General features: G+C 35.8%; 1 protein-coding gene across 2 annotated transcripts in view; it reads left to right on the top strand.

Moving 5' to 3' along the window:
* The window catches only part of LOC306871045 (merlin-like), a 31,156-nt gene extending 17,679 nt beyond the window's left edge, over nt 1-13,477 (top strand). For both annotated transcript variants that reach the window (XM_079418715.1, XM_079418716.1), the window contains 11 exons: nt 1,015-1,090; nt 1,418-1,552; nt 1,651-1,725; nt 2,642-2,755; nt 3,948-4,070; nt 4,967-5,083; nt 5,174-5,274; nt 6,252-6,357; nt 8,240-8,367; nt 9,202-9,361; nt 12,664-13,477. In XM_079418715.1, the coding sequence (XP_079274841.1) occupies nt 1,015-1,090; nt 1,418-1,552; nt 1,651-1,725; nt 2,642-2,755; nt 3,948-4,070; nt 4,967-5,083; nt 5,174-5,274; nt 6,252-6,357; nt 8,240-8,367; nt 9,202-9,361; nt 12,664-12,714 (1,186 nt within the window). In that variant the 3' untranslated portion in view covers nt 12,715-13,477. The remainder of the gene's footprint in view (nt 1-1,014; nt 1,091-1,417; nt 1,553-1,650; nt 1,726-2,641; nt 2,756-3,947; nt 4,071-4,966; nt 5,084-5,173; nt 5,275-6,251; nt 6,358-8,239; nt 8,368-9,201; nt 9,362-12,663) is intronic.
* The last annotated feature ends 389 nt before the right edge of the window (nt 13,478-13,866 follow it).

Raw genomic sequence — 13,866 nt, 5'->3', positions numbered from 1 at the left:
TCACTGCTGTGTGTGTGCACTTGGATGGGTTAAACGCAGAGCACCAATTTCGAGTATGGGTAACCATACTTGACAATACGTAAAAAAAAAAAAAAAAAAAAAAGTTTGTCAAGGTTTTTTGTACTAAAGCAGTTGTAATATGGTTTCATGTGCCATATTCAGTCCTCCAGGCCATTTAGCTATTGTATCTTTAGGACTTGTAAATATAAATGTACTATGTAAATTACTTCTTTGATAATTGATAAACTTTTTTCACATGTGAACTTTCACTTTTTTCACAAAATTTGCAAATTGGAGGTGTCAACTGATACATTTAAATTGAATCAATGATATGAAAACAAACAAAAAAAAGTATACATTCTTTTTAAAATAAATAGTTTTACTATTTTTTTCATTTATTTGTTTTATTAAATTTGATCTATTTTTCTGTATTTTTATTGTACTTTTTTTTTTATGCATTTTTTTTTTGATTTTGTATAATGTCCAAGGTGGTCTAATGGGACCCTTCACACAGAACATGTTCTTATATTTCATCTGTTTGTTTATTGTACATAATTTATTCCTCATTTAATTTATTTTTTAATATTTAAAAAAAAATCTATTTTTTATTACTTTTTTCTATTTATTTATTTTCTATTTTATTTGTTATATTTTGGCTGGTTTTTAGATGGCATGTTTTAAATGTAGATCAGCTTTGAAATACTGACTGTTTCTATAAGCACAGTTGGACAAGGAATGTTGCATGCAAGACTCACAAGAACATGAAGGTGGCCCTAATCTAATTGTTTTTAGTATGATATTTTTAATTGGTGAGTTTATGGTGAGTATGTGTGTGTTACTGTAAGACATACTGCGTGACCTCTAGTTTCTGCACTTCAAGTTAGTCGAGTCTCATTAAAGCCCTGCGGTGAAATAGATTTTATTTTGTGTCTAATTTATTCGCTCTCCCTTTCTCCCCTTCTGTCTCCCTCCTTTCCTCCCTCCCATGTTTTTGTTTGTTATTGTGTGCTGCAGAGATGAAGCTGAGATGGAGTATTTAAAAATAGCTCAGGATCTGGAGATGTATGGGGTCAATTACTTTTCCATTAGGGTAAGAAATGCCTCCGCTGCTGTACAGCAGTAACAATCTGAGCTAGAACTACGGACAGCCAAATGCTTTTATTATTGTATACCTTTATTATTGTATGTAATCAAACCTTTTATTATTGGTGACCTAGTCACCTTTAGCTTAAATCATCTCACACTTCCTTCGGTGTCCACCCTGCTTGAAACTTCATTATTTCTGCCTTTTTGTTTGAAATATTACTTTTGCCAGCTATGTGATGTCTGTTTCACTCTGAATAGCCATTGTAGTGTTATCATGATAGTAAAATAAATTAGACTGAAGGTCTTTTTTAATATCTTTTTATTTTTCAAGAATAAAAAGGGAACCAGCTTACTGCTAGGTGTTGACGCTTTGGGCCTCCACATTTATGACCCGAGTAACAAACTGACGCCCAAAATCTCTTTTCCCTGGAATGAGATCAGAAACATCTCGTATAGCGATAAAGAGGTACTCATTTTATGAACAATTCATACTTGTACACAAACTGCTCTACACTAAGTGTGGTAATGTTGTTGGTGCGCTGATTTCTGTCACTGTGTCTTCAGTTTGCCATTAAACCCTTGGATAAGAGGGCAGATGTCTTCAAATTCAATTCCTCAAAACTCCGAGTCAATAAACTGGTGAGTATTTTGTGATGTGATCAATTTTAAATTGTTCTTCACAAATCCACTGTGGTGTGGTATGGTGCTTTAAGATCTAGGCTGTTTGCCAGAAGACTGTAGGTTTAATTAATCTTCATACCATTAATCAAGAAATGTTGTCATTTGTTAGTTAAAGGTACCCAGAATTAAAAATTGTCCTCATTTACCCACCATCATGTTGATCTAAACCAATATGACTTTATGTTGTGAAAAACAAAAATAGAAATGTAGCTGATTAAAGTGCTCTTTTCCAAAGAATGGCCGTATAAATCCATACATTCATCATAAAATGGTCCCTACAACCTATATGTGACCTTGGACCACAAAACCAGTCATAAGGGTCAATTTTCGAAATTGAAATTTATACATCATCTGAAAGCTGATTTAAACAAGCTTTCAATTGATGTATGGTTTGTTCGGATTGGTCAATATTTGACCGAGATACAACTATCTGGAATCTGAGGGTACAAAAAAAATAAAAATATAGAGAAAATCGCCTTTAAATTTGTCCAAATTAAGTTCTTAGTAATGCATATTACTAATCAAAAATTATGTTTTGATATATTTACAGTAAGAAATATAAAAAATATCTTCATGGAATATGATCTTTACTTAATGTCCTAATGATTTTTGGCATAAAAGAAAAATCAATAATTTTGACCCATGCAGTGTATTTTTGGCTATTGTTACAAATATACCCCAGCGACTTGAGACTGGTTTTGTGGTCCAGGGTCACATATGCCATGTCTTCTGATGGCTTTAGTGAGACACAGACTGAAGTTTCAGTCATTTAAAAAGTCATACAGGTGTTGAACGACATGAGGATGAATGATTGACTGAATTTTCATTTTTTTGTGAAGGGTAAGTTTTTGAAGCAATTTTCATGTGTTTGAAGATTCTTCAGCTGTGCATCGGGAACCATGATCTGTTCATTAGGAGACGCAGAGTGGATTCGCTGGAAGTCCAGCAGATGAAGATGCAGGCTAGAGAAGAGAGAGCTCGCAAACAGGTCAGGAATGATTTCAGATTAATAGCATCATAGAGAGATTGTTTATGCTAAACCAGGGGTGTCAAACTCAATTCTTGGAGGGCCACAGCCCTGCAGAGTTTAGCTCCAACCCTAATTAAACACACCTGATCCAGCTAATCAAGTCCTTCAGGGTCAATTTTAAAACAAAGTGGTTTGTGTGTTGGAGCAGGGTTGGAACTAAACTCTGCAGGGCTACGGCCTTCCAGAGTTTGACACCCCTGTGCTAAACGAATAAATGAAAACAAACTGTTTCTGGGCTCTGTTTTTCAATTAGATCTTGCCTTACAGGATCAAAAGAAAAGAAACGCAAACAAATTGGAAAGAAAAGAATGAAAAAAAAGCAAGTAGAGAAATAAATAAAAAATAATAAAGCAATAAAGAGAAGAACACAAAAAGAGAAAAAACTATATAAATAACTGATAATTTTTTCCCCTTGCAATGTAGCCAGTTCTAGATGACAATTCTCAATATAGTTGAAAAACAAGCATCCATATAAATTTTTCATAGCTGTGATGGTTCTTTATTATTTAAGTGACACGCACTGTACACTGTAATGACATTAAAAACAGTAATATTGTGAAATGTTATTAAAATTTAAAGTAACTTTTCTTTTTGAATATATTTTAAAACTTATTTTTGTGATGTCAAAACTGAACTTTCAGCAGCCATTTCCTTCAGGAGTCATTCAGATTTGCTGCTTTGATGCCCAATAAACTTTTTTTTATTATTGTTATCAAAAACAAGTAGTCTGATTAATGTGTTTTTTCAGGTTTCTTTTATGAATAGATGCAAAAAACAGCATTTATTTAGAAAATATATCTTTTATTACAAAGTAAAAGTGTTTACTGTTAATTTTGAGCAGCTTGATTCTTCCTTTCTGGGGGGGGGGATTCTTATGGATCCTAAACCTTTGAACAGTAGTTTATGTATAGACATATTCCAATAAATGATTGCAGTTTTGGGAAACTATCATGTTGCTTTGGAGAGCTTGAGAAGTGTCAGGCAAAATCCTTCCTCCCTCTCTAGTAATTTTTAAGACTTCATGGTCACCACATGCATTGATTTTACTGTTGCACCTTTAACCAGGTGCTGGATTTGTGATCCACTAAACCCATTTAGCAGCGCTGCAATCCTGGTGAAATATGGATCAGCTTTTTGCACCTCTCTGTAGATGGAGCGGCAGAGGCTGGAGAGGGAGAGACAGTTGCGTGAGGAGGCAGAAAGAGCTCGTGATGAACTGGAGAGGAGACTGATTCAGTTACAGGACGAAGCTCACATGGCCAATGAAGCACTGGTGAGAAACTAAAGTGTCACCCACACTAAATATACTGTAATCGCTTCAGTGCTTGCTAGAGCACACTGGTATCTATACTTGTCTTATTAGTAACATATTTTGATTATCACTGATAAGCCAGTCATAATTAACCTGCCACAGCATAAAAAAAATCACTTTAAGGTCTAAATCAAAATTATTGCAATTTTTAGGGGGAGGGGGGGACCCAGTGGACCAAAATATTACTAAATGTACTTTATAATTGCATATAATAATATTTCTAAGGCTGTATTTCTGTTTTATCTCTTCACTTTCACATGCCATTTAAATAGTATTTAGTGCACATTCTGAGGGTGTTTTGGCTCTTGCAAACAAAAGAAATTCGGCTTTTAAACTGATATAAGTGCGAGTACAACTGATAAATACAATTCTCCTTATAGTTCACCCTCCGTGCTCAGGATAACGCTAATTCAAATAATCTTCTGGCAGAGCTCTGACTAGCAGAGGTCTTATTATTTTTAATTGGAGAGTTTCATATCCTTGCCAGTCCTATGTTCTCTCTCTCTCGCTCTCTCAAATATTTATGAGGTTTTTTTCACTTTCCTTCCCACAAGTAGATTTGTTTTGAAAGATATATTTGGGAAGAAAAGACTGACCTAGTGACACGATTTCTGTGATGTAAATGTGTCAGACTGAGCTTTATATAACAGTGAGGTGTTACACAAATGGTGTGGAAACGAGTAAAACAGCAAAAGTTAAATCTATATAGAATAATTCAGATTCCTTACATTATTAATAATGCTGCAGTGGTGTAGTATTCTGAACGTTTGCCATCTAATGCTGTTAATCAACTTGGGCATCAAATGAAGCAAATGGCCGATATGCATCTGTGCAAAGCGTGTGGTCTCTGTTCTCAGTTACGCTCAGAGGAGACTGCAGATCTGTTGGCGGAGAAGGCACAAATCGCTGAGGAGGAGGCCAAGCTGTTGGCTCAGAAAGCGGCCGAGGCTGAACAGGAGATACATCGTATTAAGGTTAGTGAGCATTTGCCCACACCAGCTGCTCGTAGAAGATCCTTTAGGAGCTTTGAGGACTGATCATGCTCTGAATTACTCTTTATAAAGGTGACAGCCATTCGCACTGAGGAGGAGAAGAGACTCATGGAACAGAAGATGCTAGAGGCTCAGATGCTTGCACTCAAGATGGCAGAAGAGTCTGAAAGGAGGTAACATCTCTGACACACACACACTCTGCCTATTTATATGGATGTTCTTTCATCAGATGGCTGCTTGACATGGTGATAAATGACATATTTAGTATTTAAATAATAATAATATTTAGCTGTGTATCGATTGCTAATGGATAAAAGATCATTTAATTAATGACGTCTGAAAAGTTATTCTTTTGATTGTCATATTTTAGTTTTTACGTTTCTGTCTCTCTCTATATGAAAAATGTAAAAACATTATTAAAAAGCCTGAAATAATTTGAAACACTAAAATCACTCTTATTAAAAGTCAATTAAAGCCTAATAGAAATATTTAAAAACTAATACAAATGACAAAAGCACCTAACAAAATGAAACTTAATGAAAAAAATACAATTAAAGTGAAAACTGAAAAGATGAAAATAAAAGCTAATTCCAAATATTAATAAATACTATAATATTATACAAATTAAACTAATAATCTGGCCTAACCCACGCGACCACCTAGAAGACCTTAACAATGACATGACAGCATAGCAGCATGGCAGTGACTTTTGATCACTACTCACTTAATACTATATATTTATTTATAGATTTTTTTTTAATACATTTTGTTTTTGTGCATCTATTAAAAAATCCGCTTGGTTTAAAAGTATTGGATAAAAACAAGCAACATCTATGATGTATTATTCAAAACTCAGTATGTGAACACGCATCATAAAAGACGTCCCAGATTTTCCTCTCACAGCTGGATATATTCTGGTGGCCCTTCTCAAACCCATCTGCTCGGGTCTTTACTTGGTATGTGGCACTCTGTTGGCATGCATGCTGGGATAGCTGTTTGATTTGGTGCTTGTGAAAGTCTCAATTTTCTGCTGATCTGAGCATCCATTTTTCCATTTCCAGCTGAATTTGTGCTTTGGAGATCCCAGCACTGTGTCCACTTCAAAGGATTCAAACCTTGAGTGAGTAACCCATGTATCTATTCTCCTCAGGGCGAAAGAGGCCGACCAGCTGAAACAGGACCTGCAGGAGGCAAGAGAATCGGAGCGCAAAGCCAAAAACAAACTACTGGAGATCACCAGCAAATCGGCATACTCGGTAGTCACCCATCTCTTACGAAACGCTCCCCCATGGGGCATTCTGGAACATCTCCACATCAACGCTTGTCATTCTTAATCAGGCTGGTGTCCGAATCCAGTCCAATTTTATCTCTTAGAGAAAAAGGTTTTAAACTCTGCATGGTTATGGGTTTTTTGCGCTAGTCTGATTTAGCCTCTTGGCCATTTGTCAATGTCAAGATAATTTATTTAAACAAAACCATTCCAGTACTCACAAGAAAACTTTCCCCTGTCGTCCAGGGAAACCTTCGAGAGTGTTTTAGCCTCGCAATAACCACCTTAATGCAATCTAGAAGGAATATTTATATTCTCATTAAGCTGTCCAACTTAAAAAAATGGTTAGGCAGCCCTCTAGGGTCCCAGGAATTGCATGACATGGCTGTAATGCTTTTTGGAATTGGATTACAAATGGGTTGGGAAACTGCTAGCGAGAGACCGCAGTTAACTTGAATATCTCCATTAAATGCATTGTGAATATCCACCAGGTTCGTATACACATGATGACTGAGTGCACTTCATATCCGATTCAAATTCTACATAAATGTTCCCGGAGAGGACATTTTTTCTACCTGGAAACCACATTTCAGTGCTATTACGATGAGTTCCCTAATTATTAGCCTAAGCACTTGGGAGCTGAGCTCTTCCGCTCTTTTAAAGCTTTGTGGATACTCTTGAAAATCCAACTGGCGGCTCATCCGCACATTTTACATGTACGGTAAGTTAGGGGTGATTGGGGGTCAGCGTATCATTTCAAACATTAGTTCTCTCTATAGGTGGCTAATGTAAGATCTGTTCAACCACTTAAAAATCCAGGAGGCATTTCAAAGCATTGCCTCTGTCTGGGGGTATTGATGTCTTACCAAGAATTTTGAAGTATGATTTTTTTTTTTTTTTTTTTTTTTTTTTTTTTTTGAAAGCTTCTGAAGCCCTGAAGCTTCCTTTGGTCTTTTGACAAAATTCAACTAAGGGTGGCTAAGGCAAACCGGAGCTTGACTTTGTTTAGTTAAGTCACCCTACCTGAGGCAAATTAAGGCAGTTTTTCTGAAGCTCATACGAGGTGCTTGAATTCCTAGTCTCTATACTGATCGTCAGGTTGACCAGTCAAAAGCTACAGTTAAATGTCTTTTTACAGCTGCTTTGTAGCGGAATTTTGGTTCTGCCTCATTTTTGAAGTTTGCATTATTGATTCTTTTAGTTTAATGTTTCATTCTGTGAAGCTGCTTTGAAACAGTCTCTATTGTATAAATTGCTATCGAAATAAAGGTGACTTAACATGTTAGGCTTACATGAAATCAAAATTGGGGTCACCTCTTTTACTTTCTTAATACATGTCCTTAGTCTAATTCTTCTAGTTAGTGAACATCTTGTATAATAAAAAAAAAGCCTGTTTTGCTTGAACATTTGCTACGTTACAGAAGAAAAATGTTGTGTTGAGTTTAAATTCATTTGTTTCGTCCTACGTATAGTCATTTTGTTCAGAGGTGGTTAAATACAGTACCTTTAAAGTAACTTTGTTTCCTTTAGAAATGTAAGAAATAGTGTCTAATTAACATAACATATAATAGCATTATTGCAATATAACAGATCTGGTTATCTAATATTGTATATATATATATATATATATATATATATATATATATATATGTACACACACATATGTAAACAGAAACTTTTTTGTATGTGATTATTCGCGATTAATCATTTGACGGGTCTAATTTTAATACTGGGATGTTTGGTACAGCACTCTTGCTTTTGTGATATTGCTTAATTAGCCTATTTTTGTACATTGATCTTTATTTAGCTCAGTCAGCTCATTTTATCTTGTTTTTCCTCTTTCCTTCTCTTTCTCTTTCACTCCATAGCCTGTGCCGTTGTCCGCCAACGCTCTTCCTCCTGATGGCACGAACTTCAACTTCAGCATGGAGAACCTGAGTTTTGACTTCAAAGACACGGACATGAAACATCTGTCCGTGGAGATCGAGAAGGAGAAGTGAGTTCAGCCCATTTCAGGCATCAGTCCATCCTGATTACAATGTTGTGAAAAACAAAACACAATGACAATATGAACATGATTTATGAGAGTGTGAGATTCTGTGGTTCTTAAATAATATTGATTGCCCACTTAATCATAATCCTAAAGAACTTTTTGCTAAAAAATCTATGCCCATTTTCAGTGTATAAAATGCATTACTGTTCAAAAGTTTGGGGAAGTTGAAGTAAGCAAGGTTGCATTAAATTGATTGAAAATGGCAGTAAAGACATGCCCAATGTTACAAAAGCTTTCTAATTCGAACAAATTATTTACTTTTGAAATTTCTGTTCGTCAAAGAATGTCAGTTTCCACAGAAATATTAAGTAACACAACTTTTTTCAACATTGATAATAATAAGAAATGTTTCTTGAGCAGCAAATCAGCATATTAGAATGATTTCTGAAGGATCATGTGGCACTAAAGACTGGAGTAATGATGCTGAAAATCCAGCTTTGCCACAGGAATCAGGAATTAAAATTATATTAAGGAAATATCACAGGAATATATTACATTTTGAAAGTATATTAAATTAGAGTTGTTTTGAATTGTAGTAATAATTTTTACTGAGTTTTATAATATAATAGAAGTTTTTACTGAATTTTGATGAGCAAGAGACTAACATTTATCTTACCAACCCCCAACTTTTGAACAGTAGTTTTAGTTTCCAACAAATGCCTGTTCACACCTAAACAAGAAAGTGACAAAGTGACAAAAATGGTGTGAATAGGCCTTAAAACAGATAGAGAGCAAGAGAGCAGCTTTGTTACATAATGCGTCTGTCCTGTTTGGCAGGGTTGAGTATATGGAGAAGAGCAAACACCTTCAGGAGCAGCTAAATGAACTGAAGACCGAGATTGAGTCATTAAAGCTAAAGGAGCGAGAAACGCCTCTAGACATCCTACATAATGAGAACACTGAGAAAGGCACCAGCAAACAGAGCAACTTTAAAAAGGTGGGTTAAATGCATCTTACACAAAGCCAGACATAGTGTGGTACATGTTTTTAGACCATTAAAATTCATGCTAAAGCTGTACTGTACCTAAAAGTGCCATTGAGGTCTATTTATTTATTTATTTTAATAATAGTTGGGAGATGAAAAGAAAGTAGTGGGAAACAGCACTGTCACTGAGCTGTATTAAGACTCTGTAGTTTTTATATTTGTTTTCTGTGTATGATGGGGTAGCAGTTACACATCTGTGGCTGGATTCATGAACATTTTCTTCATATGCAGTAAAAATATAGGTCAAAAATATATAACTTTAGAGGCCTATTCACAATAACTTTTATGAACTCTTTTCAGGAATTTGAATTGTTCTTCAGCATTGTTATGAGTGTCCTTGTTTCAGCAGGATGCTCTACAGTGGTTGAATGATTCCATGTTCATATAGAAGTCCTGAAACATTTGTATTTGTCTGTGTGTGAGATTTTGTAAATTGACATACAGGTTCACTAAGCGTCTCGGTTTTGTAGCACCATTTCTCAGAAGGGCTAGTTTCTATGAATATGCTCTTAATCATACAGTTAGTCATGCTACCGAGCACCAGTAATCCAAAAATAATTTATTCATCATCTTTCTGAAAGGTTCAGCTACGTTTTCATCAAGCCTTATGAAACGGTAGATTAAAAGCTCCATTTTAGCCATAGAATCTTTTCCTGCAGCGTTTGAAATTGTCTCATTAGCGCTATGCTAATTGATTCCTGTTTTGTGATTGGTTGTTTGGATGGATTGAGTGCCCTCCGTGTGTTCAGTCGGTCTGCCTTGATGTGATTGTCTAATTGAAGTGGAGCTTGAGCAAATCAAGCCGGACACTTTGGGGGAACGGCTTCAGTTCTCGCGCTAACAGCAGCTAGAAAATCCAGCTCGGTTTAACACCCTTTGACAGCTGTTGTTTTCTTAGCGGATGTTGAGCCTGCATTAGAAGCCTGTATTGGGACACTGTCCGACTCGTTGTAAATCACCATTGGTCAGGTAGTTTGAGCACTGGACCTTGGAGCAAAGTGACAAGGGTCGCTGAATTTCCAGGTCACACCGGTGGAATGATTAATGGCTGTGGCTGTGCTTTCTCCGTAGCCTTGTGCGTCCTGCTGCTAGCTATAGCCTGAGGGAGAGAGATGTAGTGAGAGTGTCTTAATGCACTGACAGGCTCACCTGTTCCCTCAGTTGTTTATGCAGTAATCTATCAAAATCCCCAGTGAAACGGCGGCACGTAAGTGTCCAAGCGTTCCTTTGTTAATTGTTCTGAATTATGGATAAGTAGAAGTTAAAAGTCGATTAACCTGCAGAGACCCCGAGCATTGATATTGATGTATTTTTCTCTCCTTGAAAGTGTTTTTAGGAAGCATCCGGTTCTAAAAACATTTTTACTCAATTGGGAGAGGGATTTTGAAAAGAGAGTGCAAAATTGTGATGCAAATTGTTTTTAAAAGTTAAAAAATTTCACACATTAAACACTACCATTAAAAAAAAAAAAAAAATTTTATCCATTAATACTTTTCAGCAAAAATGCATTAAAACTTGATCAAAATTGACAGATATTTAGTAAAGACATGTTGCAAAAGATTTCATAATAATAACAAAATAAATACTGTTATGTTGAACTTATTATCATGGTTTCCACAAAAATGTTAAGCAACACTTTTTCAATGTTGATAATAAGAAATGTTGTTTGAGCACCAAATTAGTATATTAGAGAGATTTCTGAAGGATCATGTGACACTGAAAATTAATCTTTACCATCACAGAATTTAAATATAATCAAATAAAAATGGTCAGTTGTAATTATATTTAAAATGATACTGGTTTTACTGTATTTTTTTAATCAAATAAATACAGCCAAAAAAAAATCTTTCCTACCCCAAACAGTATGATAGTGTACAATTAATGTCCCCAAAAGTATTGGACTAAGCCACAACTAAATATGGCTAAATGTCATTGCATTTGATTTTATGCAAAATATAAAACCAAATGGCCTTTGCAAAAAAAACAAACTAAAAGGAGTCTACATCACTTTTCTGATTTGGACCGATATGACCTAAAGGTCTCAGATTCAAACTCTGGTAGGGAAGCTGTATGAATTGGAGAGCTGCACAGTTTCTCCAACAGTGACCGAGCCGATTGTTCCTGTAGATGGTGTGCTGGTAGTTGCTTTGGATAAAAAGTGTCTCCTAAAAAAATAAATATGACATGCTATTTACAGCGTTCTTACCAACAGTGATTAAATTGCTGGAGGCCATCACGTTTCTGTACTTTCGATTGCCAGTAGACGTTCATACTCCAGCCGTTATCAGTGGATTACGAGCTTCACTGTCTGTACTCCTATTGCACTTTTCTCAGCCATTTTTGCAATTACTTCTAACCAGCTGGTCTCGAGGTGTTTTTGGTGGATGTTGGAAGTCAGTTCTCCTTAAGCTCACACAGTTGCCCCAGCAGAGCAACCACCGGTGTATTCGTCACATTAACCATGAACCTGATCCACTAATGCTTTAAAACCACCAAAAGTCCAAATACTTATGTCTTCATTTCGAACAGTACATTTATAACTCATGTCAGATAACCACTGAGCAGATTGGGGTATTTCAGGGTGAGTCCTCCTGCCTTAAATCCCTGCAGAATGATTCATTAATAAAGCAGAAATGTACCATCGTCATATAGCATTAATTTAATCATTTTCCCATCTCTGTATCTCTGTTCCGTCTCTTCTTGTTTGTATACACCAATTTTTCATGAGGGATTCTGTCTTAAAGTGTCTTTTAACATCACTGTCAGTGAGTTCACACAGACTAGTGACAGCTGATCAGAGACACACATGCTCCCTCTGCGCTCTCTCAATTTCACTCTCTCTCCCTATGAATTCTTCATGACTCCGAGGTATTGCACGTCATACATGTCCAGTACTTCTCATGGCATGAGCATAAATAATTGAAACTATAGGTGCCAAAGTTAAAACAGTAATATATAGAATATACAAGGGAAATCGTAATAAATGTCCTTTTAGGATTCTTTGATGAATAGAAACTTAGTTATATTACAAATGTCTTTGCTGTCACTTTTAGTAAGTTCAATTGATTCTTACTGAATAAAAGTAATTATTTTCTGTATAAAAAAAAAAAAAAAAGTTACTGACCTCAAACATTTGAAACGGCAATGTGTGCATTTGATTTATTTACTGTAATTGTCACTTGATATACATGGAGATCATCAGTTTGGAGCTGAGCACAATTGTTTACACCTCAATCTTCAATCTGTCTCCACAGCTCACTCTACAGAGCACCAAATCCAGAGTGGCCTTCTTCCAGGAGCTATAGCCATCCAGACACATTGGACTAGTGTTTGAATGTGTGAATGATGTCTCATGTGTTTTTATCACATTCCCGACAGGCTGTGACCCATTCCTGTATGATCCTAGCACATTCTGGTGATGAAGAATATATTTGTGGTTAAAGTTTACATTACACTAAGAGGACCAAACTCTCATGTAAACAGAACTACAGAGGGAAAGGAGCTACACGCACACTAACAAACTCATTCACATATAGAGATGCACTACACGTTGTTTCCCAATATCCTTTTGTCTGCAGGAGGTCAAAATCCCATTATGAAGACACTACGGTTAAGCAGTGTACACACACTGACTACATATATCTCTGCACTGCAACTAAATTCATCTCTCCAGCTGCACAGCAGAAATCTCGGTCTCTCTCGATCAATGTGTCAGAATAATTGGCTAAAGCATTGGTATTGCACCCTTGTGCCGGATTAGTTCGGGAGTTTATTTTTTGGGGTCCAATATGGAGCTGTCTGGTCGTTCATAAAGGTTGTATTAAACCTAATTGTTACAGCATAAAAGAGTTTACTTCCTCTCAGAGGATAGTTTAGCACAGGATATTTTAGGGAAAGAAACCCTTTGGGATCACACTATTTGGAAGACTATTACATATGAAATATTTGGATTTTTTTTAACCGTTTACTCTGTTTGAAATGTTTTACAATGCTTTAAAGAATTTGTATATATTTTTGAAAATGTTTTTGTGCAGAGGAATAAATGAATGGAAATGATCTTAAATATTCTTTTGCTGTTTTTTTTTTTTTTTTTCGTTGAATTACTCGTTCACACTTTGCTTTGAACATCTCTCTAGTATTGCACTTTAGTGTGCGAACCGACCTGCACCGACTGTGCATAATACCTCAAATCATGTGACTATTTTTCAGTGATCAGATGTACAATTTTCACCTGGCGGGCGATAAAACAGGCAAAACAAAACCTGTATTATGGCAATAAGCATGGTTCAGGATAAAGCGCAACAGCGACTGTTCACATTATCAGCAGTCCCGGTTCCAGAAACGTTTTTTGCGTTCATTTTCTCCATTGGGATTTTTGAAAAATATATTCAGTATTAAATAAAAATAAATTAAAATTGAGGCACAAACAAAATCTATGAAAAAGACCAAAGGACCAT

The sequence above is a fragment of the Barbus barbus genome (assembly GCF_936440315.1).
Source record: "Barbus barbus genome assembly, chromosome: 6".
NCBI lineage: Eukaryota > Metazoa > Chordata > Actinopteri > Cypriniformes > Cyprinidae > Barbus > Barbus barbus.
Note: the sequence above shows the minus strand (reverse complement) of the source record. Positions and strands in the feature narration are given on the sequence as shown.